The 14709-nt window shown below is 47.3% G+C and overlaps 3 protein-coding genes across 3 annotated transcripts; all 3 read right to left on the reverse strand.

Annotated features, from left to right (window-relative positions):
* Positions 1-5627: 5627 nt before the first annotated feature.
* Positions 5628-10035, reverse strand: CNBC0010 (hypothetical protein; the record flags this gene model as incomplete). Its single annotated transcript, XM_771841.1, has 9 exons — positions 5628-6906; positions 6966-7183; positions 7249-7335; positions 7398-7607; positions 7665-8310; positions 8358-8501; positions 8559-8608; positions 8654-9660; positions 9735-10035. The coding sequence occupies 9 exons, from the start codon at positions 10033-10035 to the stop codon at positions 5628-5630; spliced, it is 3942 nt and encodes a 1313-aa protein (XP_776934.1).
* A 425-nt stretch (positions 10036-10460) lies between these two features.
* CNBC0020 (hypothetical protein) lies at positions 10461-11157 on the reverse strand (the record flags this gene model as incomplete). Its single annotated transcript, XM_771842.1, has 3 exons — positions 10461-10834; positions 10921-10995; positions 11061-11157. 3 exons carry the CDS (start codon positions 11155-11157, stop codon positions 10461-10463), a joined length of 546 nt encoding a protein of 181 aa, XP_776935.1.
* Positions 11158-12457: 1300 nt separating this feature from the next.
* CNBC0030 (hypothetical protein) lies at positions 12458-14366 on the reverse strand (the record flags this gene model as incomplete). The annotated part of the gene is made up of 7 exons (XM_771843.1): positions 12458-12572; positions 12697-13122; positions 13174-13287; positions 13345-13574; positions 13634-13941; positions 13996-14159; positions 14209-14366. 7 exons carry the CDS (start codon positions 14364-14366, stop codon positions 12458-12460), a joined length of 1515 nt encoding a protein of 504 aa, XP_776936.1.
* Between the last annotated feature and the right edge of the window lie 343 nt (positions 14367-14709).

Below are 14709 nucleotides of genomic sequence, written 5' to 3' on the forward strand. Positions count from 1 at the left end.
TAACCCCCCCACCCCCTAACCCCCTAACCCCCTAACCCCCTAACCCCCTAACCCCCTAACCCCCTAACCCCTAAATGATTACTTGTATTTGATGTAAGTCAGCAGCTTTCACATGACGACGAGGACGGGGTAAAGAGGGGAAATATAAAAACGCGGACATGTATCGAACTCCTTGACATCACGCGTTCACCAAATCCGTTACTTCATCTTTGTTCCGCTCGATATATGGGTATGACGGAAACGTTTATATCTCATTCCACAAGCCGTGCCCACTGCATATCTTCGTATGAACATACTCCTGAGATGCATAAATATCGAATGGTACCCGTGCCCAAGCATAAAGTCTCACCCCTCCTTACCCCCGGAAGGCTTTTCTAATAACACAAGGCTGGGAACGAAAAACAGTTATCGCTCGCGTTAGCGGGCAACCAGTACTCCCGACGTCCCACTTTCTATGTGTTTTCAATTCCATATTACTCGGTTAAAACTCATCGTATGGCTTTCAAACTTGTATCATTGAACTGGGCTCAGGTCCGTGCATCCAAAAATACCGTATATGCATTATATAAACCCCTCAGTATCTTAGTTGAAATTGGCTGAAGACGTGTCTTTAGGCGCGCACGAATAGGCTCTAGGCATGCACTTTTTACCACTTTTTCACGCGTTTCTGTACTAATATTCGCGAAACACCCCCTTTTTTGTCTCTTTTAATTCCACATTACTCGATCAAAGCTCGTCCTGCAGCACCGACACTTATACCACTGAGTTGCTTCCAGGTCCGCCCTTTTAACGGTACTATGCATGCATACTTAGAATGTCTGCGCCGTTTACTTGAATTTGGCTGAAGAAGGTAAGGCAAGCGGTGATCGGCTGTAGGCATGCACTTCATCGACGCGACTTGGTACAAAGACGCGTCGCGTTTTTCATTCTTCCGTCGTTCGTCCTGTTACTCTCTTGATTCTCTACCTATATGTCGTGCAGTCATTAAGTGCTCCTGGTACCCCCTACCACCGCTCCACGACAAATGAGTAAACGTACTACAACTTTGGCCGATATTGGCGACATTCTCTCTACATCTGATCGCGCCCGACGTTGTCGCCGTCCGGATGACAGTCCTGAGCCTCCCAATTTACTTCCCTCTGATCGCTTTCCAGGTGGCCAATATCCTGCTCTCCGTCATCCGAGACATGAACGCCGGCCTCCAACACGGCGGGACGACGGAAACGAAGGTGATTACGTAGCAACTCCACGGCCCTGAGCAACAGCCTACTCTTCATTGACCAAGGCGTGAACGTCACGCTCCCGCACGGTTTGGTGATGAAGACGAGGGTGATCAACAGCTCCGGCAACCCGCCACGGCCTCCTCTACCTATCAAATGTGCCTCTGTGACGAATCTTTTCTGCATGGACATTTCGAGGCCGACAGCGAATTATGTGACACCTGTATTGAATGCCGAAGAACCATCCCTCCTTTGTGTATACCCTTCACGCATGATGTTGACACACCTGCTATCCCACAACATACTGTGCTCGCTATCAACTGCATCAAGACCTTTCAGAGCAAGATAACGGTAGGTACATGCATCACGTGCAACGAGCGATGATTTGATTCAGATGTCACTAGGGAAGGGAAGTGTAAGCGTTGGACAGCCTCTTATTTATGAAGGACAAATTTTAATGACTACAACAATATGGAATGGATCCCGATGAGATCTTCCATATACGAAAAAGAATCTTTACTTATATATCCTTCCCCATTCTAGGCAACCCATTTGGGAGATTTTTGTGAGGAAGCGGGTATGGAATGTCTTGAGCCACCATTGCGTTTCCAATCACCTCCATGATATAATGGATTTGCCTGTAATAGCATTCAGATCCTCGTCAACTAGTCTTTGCCATCATCATACACAAATCCCAAGGCATGACTCTTGACAGAATTTGTCTTTATCTCAGGAAAACGAATTTGCTCATGAATTCACGTTCGTAGCTCTGTTTCGCGTTGGGAAGCTTGGGCATATCGCCTTCAATGGTGGCTTTGAGTTAGAGAGGTTGATGCAGATCAACGGTGCGAGATCCTCAAAAGGGACTTGGGTGAGACAGAAATGGGAGGACGATATTATGATAATAACAGATAGAACGAAGGATTGGTTTAATGGAAATTTTGAGGAGGATTATTTATTCTCATTGGGAGGGGAACGGAATATTCGGCCTCATTCAGTTAAGGCTGGTCTTGTACAGTAGTTAGCGCTATGACAAGCCATGAAGAGATAAACGGTCATGCTCACGATATACGATAAGTCAACATTGCTTTTTGCCACAAGGATAAACGTTGCCGCAACCTCCCCTCCGTCCGCACCGTATACCCTCCATCGTGCGCCTTGGTTTCCATGTTGCCCACTTCTCTCGCTATCCTATTTTTGACATCGCATGTTCTTTGATGAACTTCCGCTTTCAATTGTCCCTTCCATTCCGACTGTTTTACAATCCCGAACAATCAGCGAGAGACGGCGTCAAACGGCCCAACAACTCACAAGATTGTACAGCGTATTATATATCCAGCATCCATCTTCACCACCCTTCTTTCCGTCTTCTTCCATATCCCGTCCCTCTTCTCTCCCTTCTCACACCCATTTGCATCGACATAACTCCTTTGTGTGGCATCTCGCTTGACCAGTCGAAAAACACTCCTTCCTTGCTTTGTTCTCACCTTTCCTTCCCTGTTTTAATCCACCAAAACCCGAACTAGCTCCGTATTTGACAGTTTCATATCTTTATAAGTTATATTAGCACAACATTTTAAGGCAGTAAGGTTAGACAATGTAAAGACGTACGAGGATGTTTCTCTGTGGCAACTCATTGGTGCAGTGCCCTAAGTTCTAAACAACACGGTAGAGCCAATGTGCCAGATGTACCAGATGTGCCGGATGATCTCGCAACATTCACCCACGCTAACGATGGAAAACCAAAGCCCTTCACCCAGCTCAAACACCTTTTCCTGTGCGGTTTTATTTGCCCTTCATCACCGCCTCCTGAACCTCCGGTACACCGTCCCCTCTCCCCATTCCTTTCCCTACCTCAGCTACTTCCTCATCGTCAAGTTCACGCTCTCTTAAGAAAGGAATTAGTATCTGCATACGCCTCGAAAACGATGTCGTGAGCTCTTGTTGTGGACCATTCTTCATCTTCGTCTTCTTCACCTTCTTCTCCTTCTGGCGTAGTCCTGCCAGACGATCTGGTTTTTGGTTCCACCTCTTGAAAGCGTAGACTAGCATTTGAGCTACAGCGACTTGTTGGCCTAATTTCTTATTGTAAGTATGAAGATAGACGTTATGCTAACAAGGCGCAATGAAAGGAGGCGGGGAGGCGCATGTATGATGTGATTGCAAGAGCGGGTGCGACAAGGCATGGTGAACAGAAGTATCCCCATTCAGGCACAGTAAGGTATGGAAGAAAGGAGAGAGGAGAGAGGGATCATGCAAAGAAACAGAATGTACGTACCTTGATAAAGAACAAGCGGTATCGACAAAATCGCCCTCTCTCTCGCTGGGAATCCACCATACAAGATTGACAAAGTCGGAGACCCAACGACCATTCCCTTTGCAGCCGCGCAAAAGCAAATTGCCGTAGCTTCCTTCTTATCAAACCTCAGCCCGCTTAAAAATCCTCTCCAGAATGGTTCCTTCGTCGTTCTTGCCCTACCCTCTTCGGTCAGTCCCTCGGCGTCCGCCTCTACATCGATTCCTCCCTCAGTTTCTCGACCTTCCATGTCCCCCCTTAAATCACCCGAAGATGTTTTGACATCAAAGCTCTCTGGCAAGAAGGGCAACCTTGTAAGATACACGCAGATTCCAGTAAACACCACGTAGAGCCCAAAGTTAACAAAACATATGAAGATGACGGAGATATGGGAGATAGATTCGAATGCACCCGCTTGGAATTGAGTAGAGAAGACGGACCAGATGAGGAGGAGGAGGAGGAAGGTGGATACTTTGGGAAGACAAAAGGTGGTGGCAACCCATTTGGTTTGGCGGGGGAAGACGTTGAGAATGACTTGGCCTACAAACTGTAAAAAGGGAAGTTATCAGTGGGAAACTGATAATTAAACGACTAGAAACAAGAGACACGACGTACTAGAGGCACGAAGAGAGTCAGTCCCAGCTGCCTGGCGAGTTGTCGGTAGATCTCCTTCAATCCCTGTGACCCTTCGTATCCTCCCTTCGCAATCGGTATGCCAAATGACCATGCTGGGGATGAGAAAAACATTTCGCATAAGAGAGGAGTTATAAATGTTCCAAGTAAATTGCCTATTCGATCGTCAGTAGTCAAACAATCACAAGATGGCTGAAAACTCACCCACGCAAACTTCCATCGTCGCCGCCTCTGTACTGCCGCCCGCGCTTCTCGTCATCGTAATATTACTCGCAACCGTTGTTGGCATGACACTCATCACAACCATCCCCACCAGCACATACTTGTCTATGGCCCCATTTCCCGAAGCCCGTACACAGTTAACGATAGCGAATACGATGGCTGAGAAGAAAAGGAAAGAAAATATCTGTGTAAACAAGTGGAGTCGCCAGTTGGCTAGTTGGTGAAAGAGAGCGGGAGTAGAGAGCGTAAGACCGGTGATCAGGAATATAGCGGTGATGACGCCGTAGGTAATGGAGTATTGAGACCGAATGGCTAAATTGAAGGCGAATCAGTGGTTTGAATACTCTGACACGAGTGTCTATGTACTTACTTCCCCCATTAGCGGCAACATGTGGGAACTTCCACGCCAAAACAATGACAACTCCTATCCCTATCAAGAACCAGTTCCCGATGAGAAAATCCAGAAGCACTAATGGGTAATACCATGGATTTTTCTTTTTGACGTTTTCGCCGTTGGCGTCTGCGGAGGTTGTAATGCGACCCACATCTCTAATGGCTCCTTCGACGCTTGCTTGACAAGGCATTGAGTTTGATTTGGATTTTAGGACTCGTAAATGGCTGTTGTTGATATTGCTATCGATATCGATCGCGGATGTCGCGGTACTCGAAGGCAAAGGCATTGAGTTTGATTTGGATTTTAGGACTCGTAAATGGCTGTTGTTGATATTGCTATCGATATCGATCGCGGATGTCGCGGTACTCGAAGGTATTGACTGGCAAGCGCGATGTGGTTCTTCGTTGGTCCGGTGAGACATGACATTGATGAACAGTTCGCGGAGGCCTGATATGATAAAAGGACAGTTTAAAGACCTGCTGGAGCTACAACTTATATAACGAGGCTTTACAAAAGAACTGATACGAAAGATGAGAAAATGCCAAAACAGTCGCCAAAATACCAGATGGCATGTTGTTTTCGTCGCCATTAAGGCGAGAGCAATTACTATAGGGCGAGAAGATAAATAAGTAATAAGCAAACCGGATTTCCCCGCCGATTTCATTTGCCGGTTTCTTCAAGTCGAACCGAACTGCCGTTTTACATATCTGTCATCTTTTGCAATGCATAACTAGAGCGATATGATAATCCGCCTGACTTATTAATAACCATGAGAAGCTTCGGTATCCTGAGGTGGTCATAATATATTTCATCTACAAATTACCTCTATCGCACGACACCTGTACCTTTTGCACTTCTGGCGTTATCGCCGTCGTCGATTCTTTTTCTTCTTCTTTGACCCGCTCGCTTCTCCCGTTACGCTCTTCGCATCTTTCACGTTCCCTTCACCCTCCACTCCAATTTCATCTCTTACGCCTTGACCGCTTTTATCATATTCCTCATCCTTCTGGTGGTTCCGGCCCTGCTCCTCATCGTCCTGATCTTCATCCTCATCGCCCTTCTCATCCTTATTCGGCTTCTTTCCACCCTCTACAACCCCTTCACTTGTTAATGGACTATCCCTATTATCAACCTCCGTTTTACTCGCAGGGACATCCCCATCGGCAGGTGTATGAATAACGTCTTCATCCTTCACACCGTCATTGTCCGGTTTACCTGCTAGCGAAGTACAGTCGCATGATGGACTAATTTCCGCTTCTGTTTGACCTAGCCAAACGTCGTTATCGGTGTCGCCCTTGAGAGAACAAGAGGGGGACGATGGTGGGGAGGCTTTAACGGGCATTTCGGGGGCCTGTTGATCTTCGGCGGGACCAGAAACAGGCTGTACTTGCTCGCCATCAATAGGCTCATTCTTCTCTGTCAGTTCCGCGCCGTTTTCCTTTACGCTATTCACGTCCTTTTCCTGCTCCGATTCTGTCTTCTCCAGATCTTCCTTATCCTTCTGTCTCTGTTTACCCGGGCTTTTCGACTCATTGTACTTAGCCTCGCTATTCTCTCCTCTTTTCTCAGTCTCCTCTGCTTTTTTCTCAGTCTCCTCTGCCTCAACAACGGGAACAGTACCCTGCAATTTCCTCTGCTTCTGCTCATCGGCCTTGGTCTCGGCGGCTTCAGAAGGATCGCTCGATGTCGAGCGTGGAGCCGGGTCCTCAGATTGAATTTGACTGTTAGGATGGGGGGTGATAGCCTCGTACGCTTTGTCAACAAGGGCGCGAGGGGCGGGGGCGAGAGAAGTGGGAGGAGCAACAGTGGATAAAGGCGTTTCGGAAGGGTCAATAGAAGGGGTCAGTGGCTCAGTGGCAGTTGGCTTTCTGGATAACGGCGCTAATTCGGAGTCGTGAATTTTTTGCGCCCCATCCATTTTCTTTTGACCCATGTCAGTTTTCTCTTCTACCTTTTCCTTCCCCTCAGCCTCTTCCAGTATTTCTTGAACAGTCTGACTTTCCTTTTTGACTTCCATCTTCCCCTCTGTTTCCCGAACGGTCTTTCCCTTGACAACATTCTCGAGTTTCACAATATCGTCTTCGCCTGCTTTCGATAACGGTTTCAGCCGGATGGAGATGAGCGCCACATCTTGCAACATCCTAATCGCCCTACACGTCAGTGTATATTCAAGGAGAAGGAGAGCATCCACCAAATTTACCTCTTCTTTGCTTCCTCATTCTGCACCACAATCTTCCCGAACTCCTCGCCCAACCGCCTTCCAATCTCCCCTACCACTCGCTTCATAATACTCTCCACCTCTTCGCGTCCGAGATATTTGGTGAGCACTTTATGAAGGGTAGAAGATTCTTTGACAAGCATTTCAGCATAAGAATGAGGACCCGTTGGAGTTGCTGATGAGGCATTGAAGTCGATTTGCTAGAGCGGTAAAGGAGGACGTCAAAACTGGTATATACTCGGGAGAAGACAAAGGAGGAACATACACGCAAAGAACCGATATGCACTGCCAGCCTATCAGCCATAATAGCCACCAACTTCAAATGAATTTCATTCTGATGCTCCTCGTAATCCTAAATACTCCTTAAGTCAGTCAAATTTTCCGCGCGCTCCATGTTGAGAAGATGGAACATACCCGTCTCAACTTCCCAAACTCTCCCTCCAAAAGACCCCATCTCTCCCCCATAAACCGTTTGCCCAGTCCCTTGAAACTATCCATTAAAACTATCACCACTGACAAGGACTGACTCGCCAGCGCCAGATGTTTTGCGGTGATATTTTTTAGGCCTGCTGAGCGCATTGCACCGGCACCGAGGACAACTTGGCATGTTCGCGAGTTGAAGCTCTGAAAAAGTGAGAGAAGTCAGTTTCAGACCGGACAACCGACACCAAACACGCTTACCTTCAAGAATTCGATCACCCTGCTTATAACATCGCCGCCCACTTCTCCCAAGTTGACTATAACACCGACATACTCCGACAAGAGCGCCAAACTTTCAGCCGTCGCCTTTACCACAAAAAAATTCTTGCTTCGGATGTGAAGTTGCTTCCCCACTACTTTATCATCATCTTTACCCTCGTTTTCCTTCTCGCTTGCATCATCGTCCTCGCCCGTAGAAAGTTTACACTCCTCCGGATCGGCTGTCTCGGCCTTGACAATCAGATCAACAGAGTGCTGAATCTTAGCCTTGACGTCGACCTGCGTCCAGATCTCTTCCTCGACAAGCCTTGCGCTTTTGGTAAGACGTTCCTGATGCCACTCTTGAACCCAACTTCTAGCCTGGGAAGCCAAAACACCGCGGAGCGGGACGATTGTTCGTCCGCTGATCTTTTCAGAAGAAGTGATGAACTGGAAAGTGAGTTGGTAGATGATCAGGAACGATTTTAGAGCGAGAAAGGAATGTGGGGAAGTGCGAACGGATAGGATTTTGGAAAGGCGGGTGTGGGCGAGGGTGACAGATGAGAGCAGTGTTTCCGAAAGCGAGATATTTGGGGCTTGGTTGGGATGAGGATGGGGATTCGAAGTGATAGAGAGCGGAGAGGTGGACCTGACAACAAGTTGAGTTTTGTGTTGATCTTAACGTGGTATACTCACGATAAAGATTGAACAACTTCTTCCATAATCTCTCCCACCTTCTTCACCGTCGTTATTCTCGCCAACAGTACATCGTACATTTTCGTACAAAGCGATAAGAATGCAGAGTGGTCCATGGATTGTATGAGCTGCGCCAAAGTGTTTCTACTTGCAGTCAGCGATTGAGCCACATTAACAAGCAAATCAACAGACGTGACATACCCTCTTGTTTCAAGTTTACCGCTACAATCTTCGTCGTTCAAGGGCAAAGCCTACTCATGTCAGCAAGAAATCACGATACTGGAGATGATGTTCACCTTTCTCGACTCCTCCCTTATCCCAATGGTGGCCACCTCAGTCCATAAATTTTCCACTTCGCCCACCTTACCACATTTGACTATCCCTTCTAGCATAGGTCCCAGTGCTCCCTTGAGTTCATCTGATGAAGGCGATTGGCTTATAGGTCGGGAAAAGAGAGAGGTAAGATAGGATATGAGTGCGGACGTTAAAGAAGTCGAGATAAGGTTGACGAGGGAGGTGACTCTGCTGGGAAGAGATGATAAGGCCGCCAAGGACGCTAGTGGAAGCTCGCTTTCGTTCCCTTGTCCAGAATATTTATTCCACCATCTCACTACATCCTCCACCTCACTCAAACCACCTCCCCAATCTCCTTCGTTGACGAGCCTCTCGGCAACCCGGATAACGTCCTCTATTTCGCCCAACGCCTCCACTCCCTTAGCAGTAGCTTTAAGCACGTGTAGCCTCTCTTGAGAATCAATGATGGCTAATCCCTTGGTCGCTTGCGTGGTGGAAATGCCGCGTAACGAAGATTGCAGAGAGGTGATTTGTCTTAAACATCCCGATGATTCGGAGTGAAGGTCTTGTAAGTTTGCTAGAGCAGAAAAAAACGAAGTGCTGCGTAAAGTAATTTCGTACAACAAATGCCTTTCGAGAGTATCTAGATGGGTTGATAGTTGATCTTGAATACTTCCATCCGGTAAATTATCTGATGATGAGCTGGTAAGAGCTTCCCAAGTTGATGGATCGGCAAGACTGAAGCTGGAGTCGAAGACAACAGACGGCACGGCGTCAATCGATGGGAGATCTACGTCGGCCTTTGAGCCATCTACTCCCGAAGTTACTGCTTGCGCCGCCGTGAAGGACTCGTATAGAGGCATGACAGTTGAAAGGTAAGAGTCGTACTGAGTGGCTGGAGGTGGTTTAGTGAGACTAGGGGGAGGTTGAGTTAATGGCGGAAGGGGTTTCCTCGAGCCTCTTAGAGGATCGGCACGTTTGGTGGGATGGCTGAGTACGGTGGATATGGCTGTGGTGCGTGAATTCGTGGCCTCTCCAAGGAGACTGCGGATCTCAACAGAGACCATTCGATGATCGACTTACCATTGAATCCGCGTTTCTCGACGCCAACCCCTTCGTGAGCATTCACATCAGCCTTCCAAGATACAAGATTTAATCTATCCAGACCGCCGCCAATGCTATCCCATGCTGGCTCGACGCCAAATGTATTGGTACCGACGGTCGTCTCGAGCAAACTTGGGGCAGTACCATCTAGCTCTGAGAGGTAAGATTCTGACGGTGGAGGAGGGGATGAGGGAGCTGGTGTGGCAGCTGTTGATGGAAATGCGCTGCTCATCTTGATGCCAAGAACATTGAACGGGAAACGGTGAAGGCAAACGAGCATGGAATCAACGCCGAAACGCACAAAGGAAGGCGAAGAAGAGCGCAGCGTTAACTGATGACGTGGCACTTTGCACGTCCCCTTTGCTTTACCTGTCATTTAAAGAGTATAAACCGATCGCATTGCTCCAGCAAAATCCATGGGATGTTTTTGATCGTTATTGTTGAGCATGTGATCATAGCTTGAGTTCTGCAATTGGTCTCTTGTTTGAAATAACTAACTTCAAGTACTGTATCTTCCATACTGCCCAGTTCTTTTCGGCATCTCTGTGTGCGGTCATGGTCCCCAACCGTAGATGAGACAGGGCGAGATCGGGGGGGAATGAAAAGTATAGTTTATACGCTGCAGTATACAATTATACATACATGTTCTACCGTAGACTCATCATTACAAATGAAATGATACAGACAATGCAAAATCTAACCACGTCACATCCGCGTCGACGAATTGTCCATTAGCCGTCCTTCCAGCCTCACAACCTTTTGTCTCAACGATTGAATCTCCAACCGCGATTGCCTCTTCTCTGCTGCATGCTTGGCCTGCAGCTTTTTCATCTTGTTATCATACTCCTGTTTCTCAGTTTCCCTTATTGACGCCTCTCTTGCAGCCATCGATTCCTGAACTTGAGTCATCAATCTTGTGCTGTCATTGATAAATTTCTCATTTCGAAGGTTTCTTTCTTCAATAATTTTTATCATGTCGACACAATCGTTGATCATTGAGGCGACAGAAAGGATATTGGGGACGGTCGTGTCGTGGAAATCACGAAGGCGCATGTTCTCGTCAAAGAGCTCGTCGTAAGCTACAGATTTTGTGACCAAAGATTAGTGCACGAGCGTCTTGGGCTAGGATAGAGCGTTTGTGAGTCGAGATGAGAATATGACCCACTAGGAGGATTATCGGGATCCCTTTCGTCAAGTTTGAGGGTCTTTACTTTAAGCGCAGATAGATCAAGTTTGTGGACTAATCACCGTATTAATGCACGTTGTCCGACTTATTATATGCCTTATTGAACTTCTGCTACTCACATTCCTTTGTAATTGGTCCTGTAGAAGGTCCGGCATCGCTTGTGGCTTGCACGGCTTGAGCAGTATTTGAAGCCTGGGCCATCTGCTGATCGGCCATGGTGGCACGCGGAAGACTGAAGTTGCTTAGGTGAAGTATTCGAAGGCGGCTTTTTTTTCTTCAAACAATGATTGGATTGGTCCTAATGGTTGTAGCGGGAGTGAGGCCACCGGTGAAGCGTGTTGTGAGGAAAAATAAAGGAGAGTACGAAATGAATCGACGAAATGCGAACACGATTGGGTGTTGCGCACGAGAAAGACCTGAAAGCCTTCTTCGAGGAAATGTTACGTAACATAAGACACCAGATAAGATTGTTGCTACAGCAGCTGGCTTGCGATCTCTTCGTTTGCGAGGCGCAGCACCAATAGTACTACGTACGTATTGTGACTTTAACGAATTATCGATCATCGGGTCTCAAACGTGTTGCATGTGATACTATACATAACCAGGTCTAACCGGGTCTGATAGCGGCTACTCATAGTGTTGTCAACTATGCAGTATCGTGCCGCTAGCTAATTCAGGTGGTTGACTCACGGTTCAAATATTGATTGTGTAACCTTCGGGCAGCTCACTACGTATTTCCGGTCCTTTCTTTCCGGTCTGTCTCTCAAAACTTACACCATCTCATGCCATCAGCCCACCTGCTTACTATCTAGTTATAACAGCTGTTCGTCTGGGAACGAAATTACTATTCATTCTCTCCATGTCCCGCTGCTAATATTTTTATCTATTCCCATGTCTTTTTTCTTTTGCCATCAGGCAATGCTCCGCGACAGGGCAAGGGATATCTCGCGATTAGTTGAAAAGATGCCTTGCACCATCAAGATAACATACGTTTGAGACGACACGGCTTAGAGCATACACCTGATTAAATGTAGCGCATTTACAAAGTCCTGTGGCCGATCAAGTAGCCGATTGATTGAACCGCACTGAAATAAGTTGAAGCAAACGGGATTGAAGTGGACTATCGAGTGTAATTACAGCATGTCAGTAATGAAAGATGTATATCATATGGAGGGGGACACCGTTTTCATGACTGAGTATATCCGTGGGACATTTGTATGGAGTTATGTCATTGAAAAGGAATAAAGAAAATAAAGAAAAAAGAGTTTGTTATTGGGAACTTGAGAAGGCAGGCAGCAAAGTACATCTAGATCGTGAGACACTCAATTTATGCAAAAGATGATGAGATGAACTGTTGTGAGATACAATGCCTACAAATGCGACAAATCGATAAAAACAGAAGAAACAGAAGTCACATACATAGACAGAATCCCACCCTTACTTCCAATCCTTGCCTTCACCTCCTCCACATTTTCAATCCCCGCCGTCATCTATCTCCTGTAGACTAGGTCTTGATCTAAGCAGAAAGGTTACCAGCCTCGAATAGCTCATAGTGGATTCGAGATGGATCGACACCGAGAGATTGGAGCTTGTCCCTTGTGTTGAGCATGAACTTAGAAGGACCGCAGATGCTAGAGGGGCAAGTCAGCGTGAGTCCTTCAAACAACGCGTGCAGATGAGGATTATGGGAGGAAATTAAAGAAAGGAAAGGAAAGGAAACAGGCAAAGAGAGGGTGTAAAAGGTAATAGACTTACTAGTACTCGGCCGTCTTATCTTCCAAATACAAGTCCTCCTTGATCTTCTCAAGATCCATCCTTCCCTTGAAATCATAGTCCTTCCCCTCTACCACGTCATCCGTCGGTCTCGAGTAGAATATTCTGCTCTTCACATTCTCATGCACCTCTGAGAGCTTCTTCACATGGTCCTTGAACGCACGAACTTTAGGACTCCTAGCAACGGTAACGTAGGTTATAGGCTTGGCAGGAGAGTTAGGCTCATTGTTCTTGGCGAGTTGGGCGTTGAGCATGGCCATGACGGGTGTTTGACCGACACCGGCGGAAAGGAGGACGAGCGGGGCAGTGGGCGAGGAATCGGAGGGAGCATAGTAGAAATCACCGAATGGCGAGGCGACGTTGATGATCGAGCCTTCTTGATAATCTTTGTGAAGGACATTACTCATCCTAAGAACAAATTAGCTTTGGTTAGGAAGAGCAGAAGAGGAAATGACGTGCCATCCAGGGTGGAAGGGAACTTCGGGGTTAGAAAATGTGGGTACAGGAACTCCATCTTCCCGCTTGACAGAGATTCGGAAGTACTCTCCATTAGGAGCGTCAGACAGTGAATACCTATCGCAGTGCTAATCAGCGCACTGCCTCGGACTCATCATGAAAGAGACAACTCACTGCCTGGCTTGCTTGTGGCCTAAAGCGGGAATATCGATCTGAACAGCAGTGTACTGACCAGGCCGGAACTTGGGCAAAGGCTTGCCGGAACCTTCAACAGGCTTCAGATAGAAGCTCGTGATCTCGTTGGACTCCTTAACTCGCTTGGCGACCTTGAATTGCCTCCATCCTTCCCAACCACCAGCTTCAATAGCAGAATCGTAAAGTTCACGCTCCCGCTTGATGAAGACCTATTGTACATTAATTAAAAGCTCATGATACAGAAAAAGAAACAGGGACGGATACTTACATGAGCCAAATTCCAATAACCATTGTACCAGGCATCAGCGATGTCGGGTGTCACGGCGTCACCGAGGATGTCAACAATAGCCTGGATTAAGTGCTTGCCGACAATGCCGTATTGGTTGGCAGTAATATGGAGAGAAGTGTGCTTGTGGGCGATTCGCTCGACGACGGGGAGAATAGGAGTGAGGTCGTGGATGTTGCAAGCGTAGGCATAAACGGCAGCGGCAAGTGCGGCAGGCTGGTGGCCAAGTTTTTGAGCGCTCTCTGAGAAGACATCTCTCAGCTCGGGGTGAGCACGGATCATGTTCTTGTCTGATTCATCATCAGTCATTGACTATGGCTTGGGGAAGTCACGGGATAACTTACAGAAATGAGTAGTTATGGTGACACCATGTTGCTCGAGGATAGGAGCAGTTGACTTGATGATGTCCTTTTGCGCCTCGGTAAGGGGAGGCACTTCGGGAACCTTGTACTCTTCTTGGATAGAGTTGGGGTCACATCGGTGAGCAGGGTCAGGCAAAGGCAGTCCTCTATGTAAAGTCAATAAATGAATCGAGAATAACTATGCGGTACACTTACGAGCTGAAGGGGCATCCAGTAGAACCAGCAAGCTTCTGACCGGTGGCAGGGCAGACACCCTCGGTGTTCTTCTTTTCTTGAGTGGTACTCATGACTTTGTAAGCGGTAGCAGCGGCAGCAAGGGCAATGACAGCGATAGTAGCCTTCTTGGCGTCCATTTAAGTATTTGGTTTGGGTTGAGTGCGATTAGTGGATGGGCAATTGCTGTTAAGGAGGATGGATTGGGAGTGGGTGGAGCAATGGGTTCAAGCTCATCATTATATAGGTAACATGAAGACCGTTACATTCCGATATCAAACGCTATGTTGGAGTTGAGAGATGGAGCCGGAGTAGTCACCCACTGTCATTTTCTGGAAGTCATCGGACCGCGCGAGTTATGGGGAGTGCTCCTTATTCCGGCGACTGAACTAATCCAATAGGGTTGAGGGTATTCGTCTTTTTCTTTTAACGAGTAGGGGAAAAAAGGAATAACGATGCGGAGTTTGAGGAGATTAACCAGCT

The sequence above is a fragment of the Cryptococcus neoformans genome, chromosome 3, assembly GCF_000149385.1.
Source record: "Cryptococcus neoformans var. neoformans B-3501A chromosome 3, whole genome shotgun sequence".
In the NCBI taxonomy this organism is placed as follows: Eukaryota; Fungi; Basidiomycota; class Tremellomycetes; order Tremellales; family Cryptococcaceae; genus Cryptococcus; species Cryptococcus deneoformans.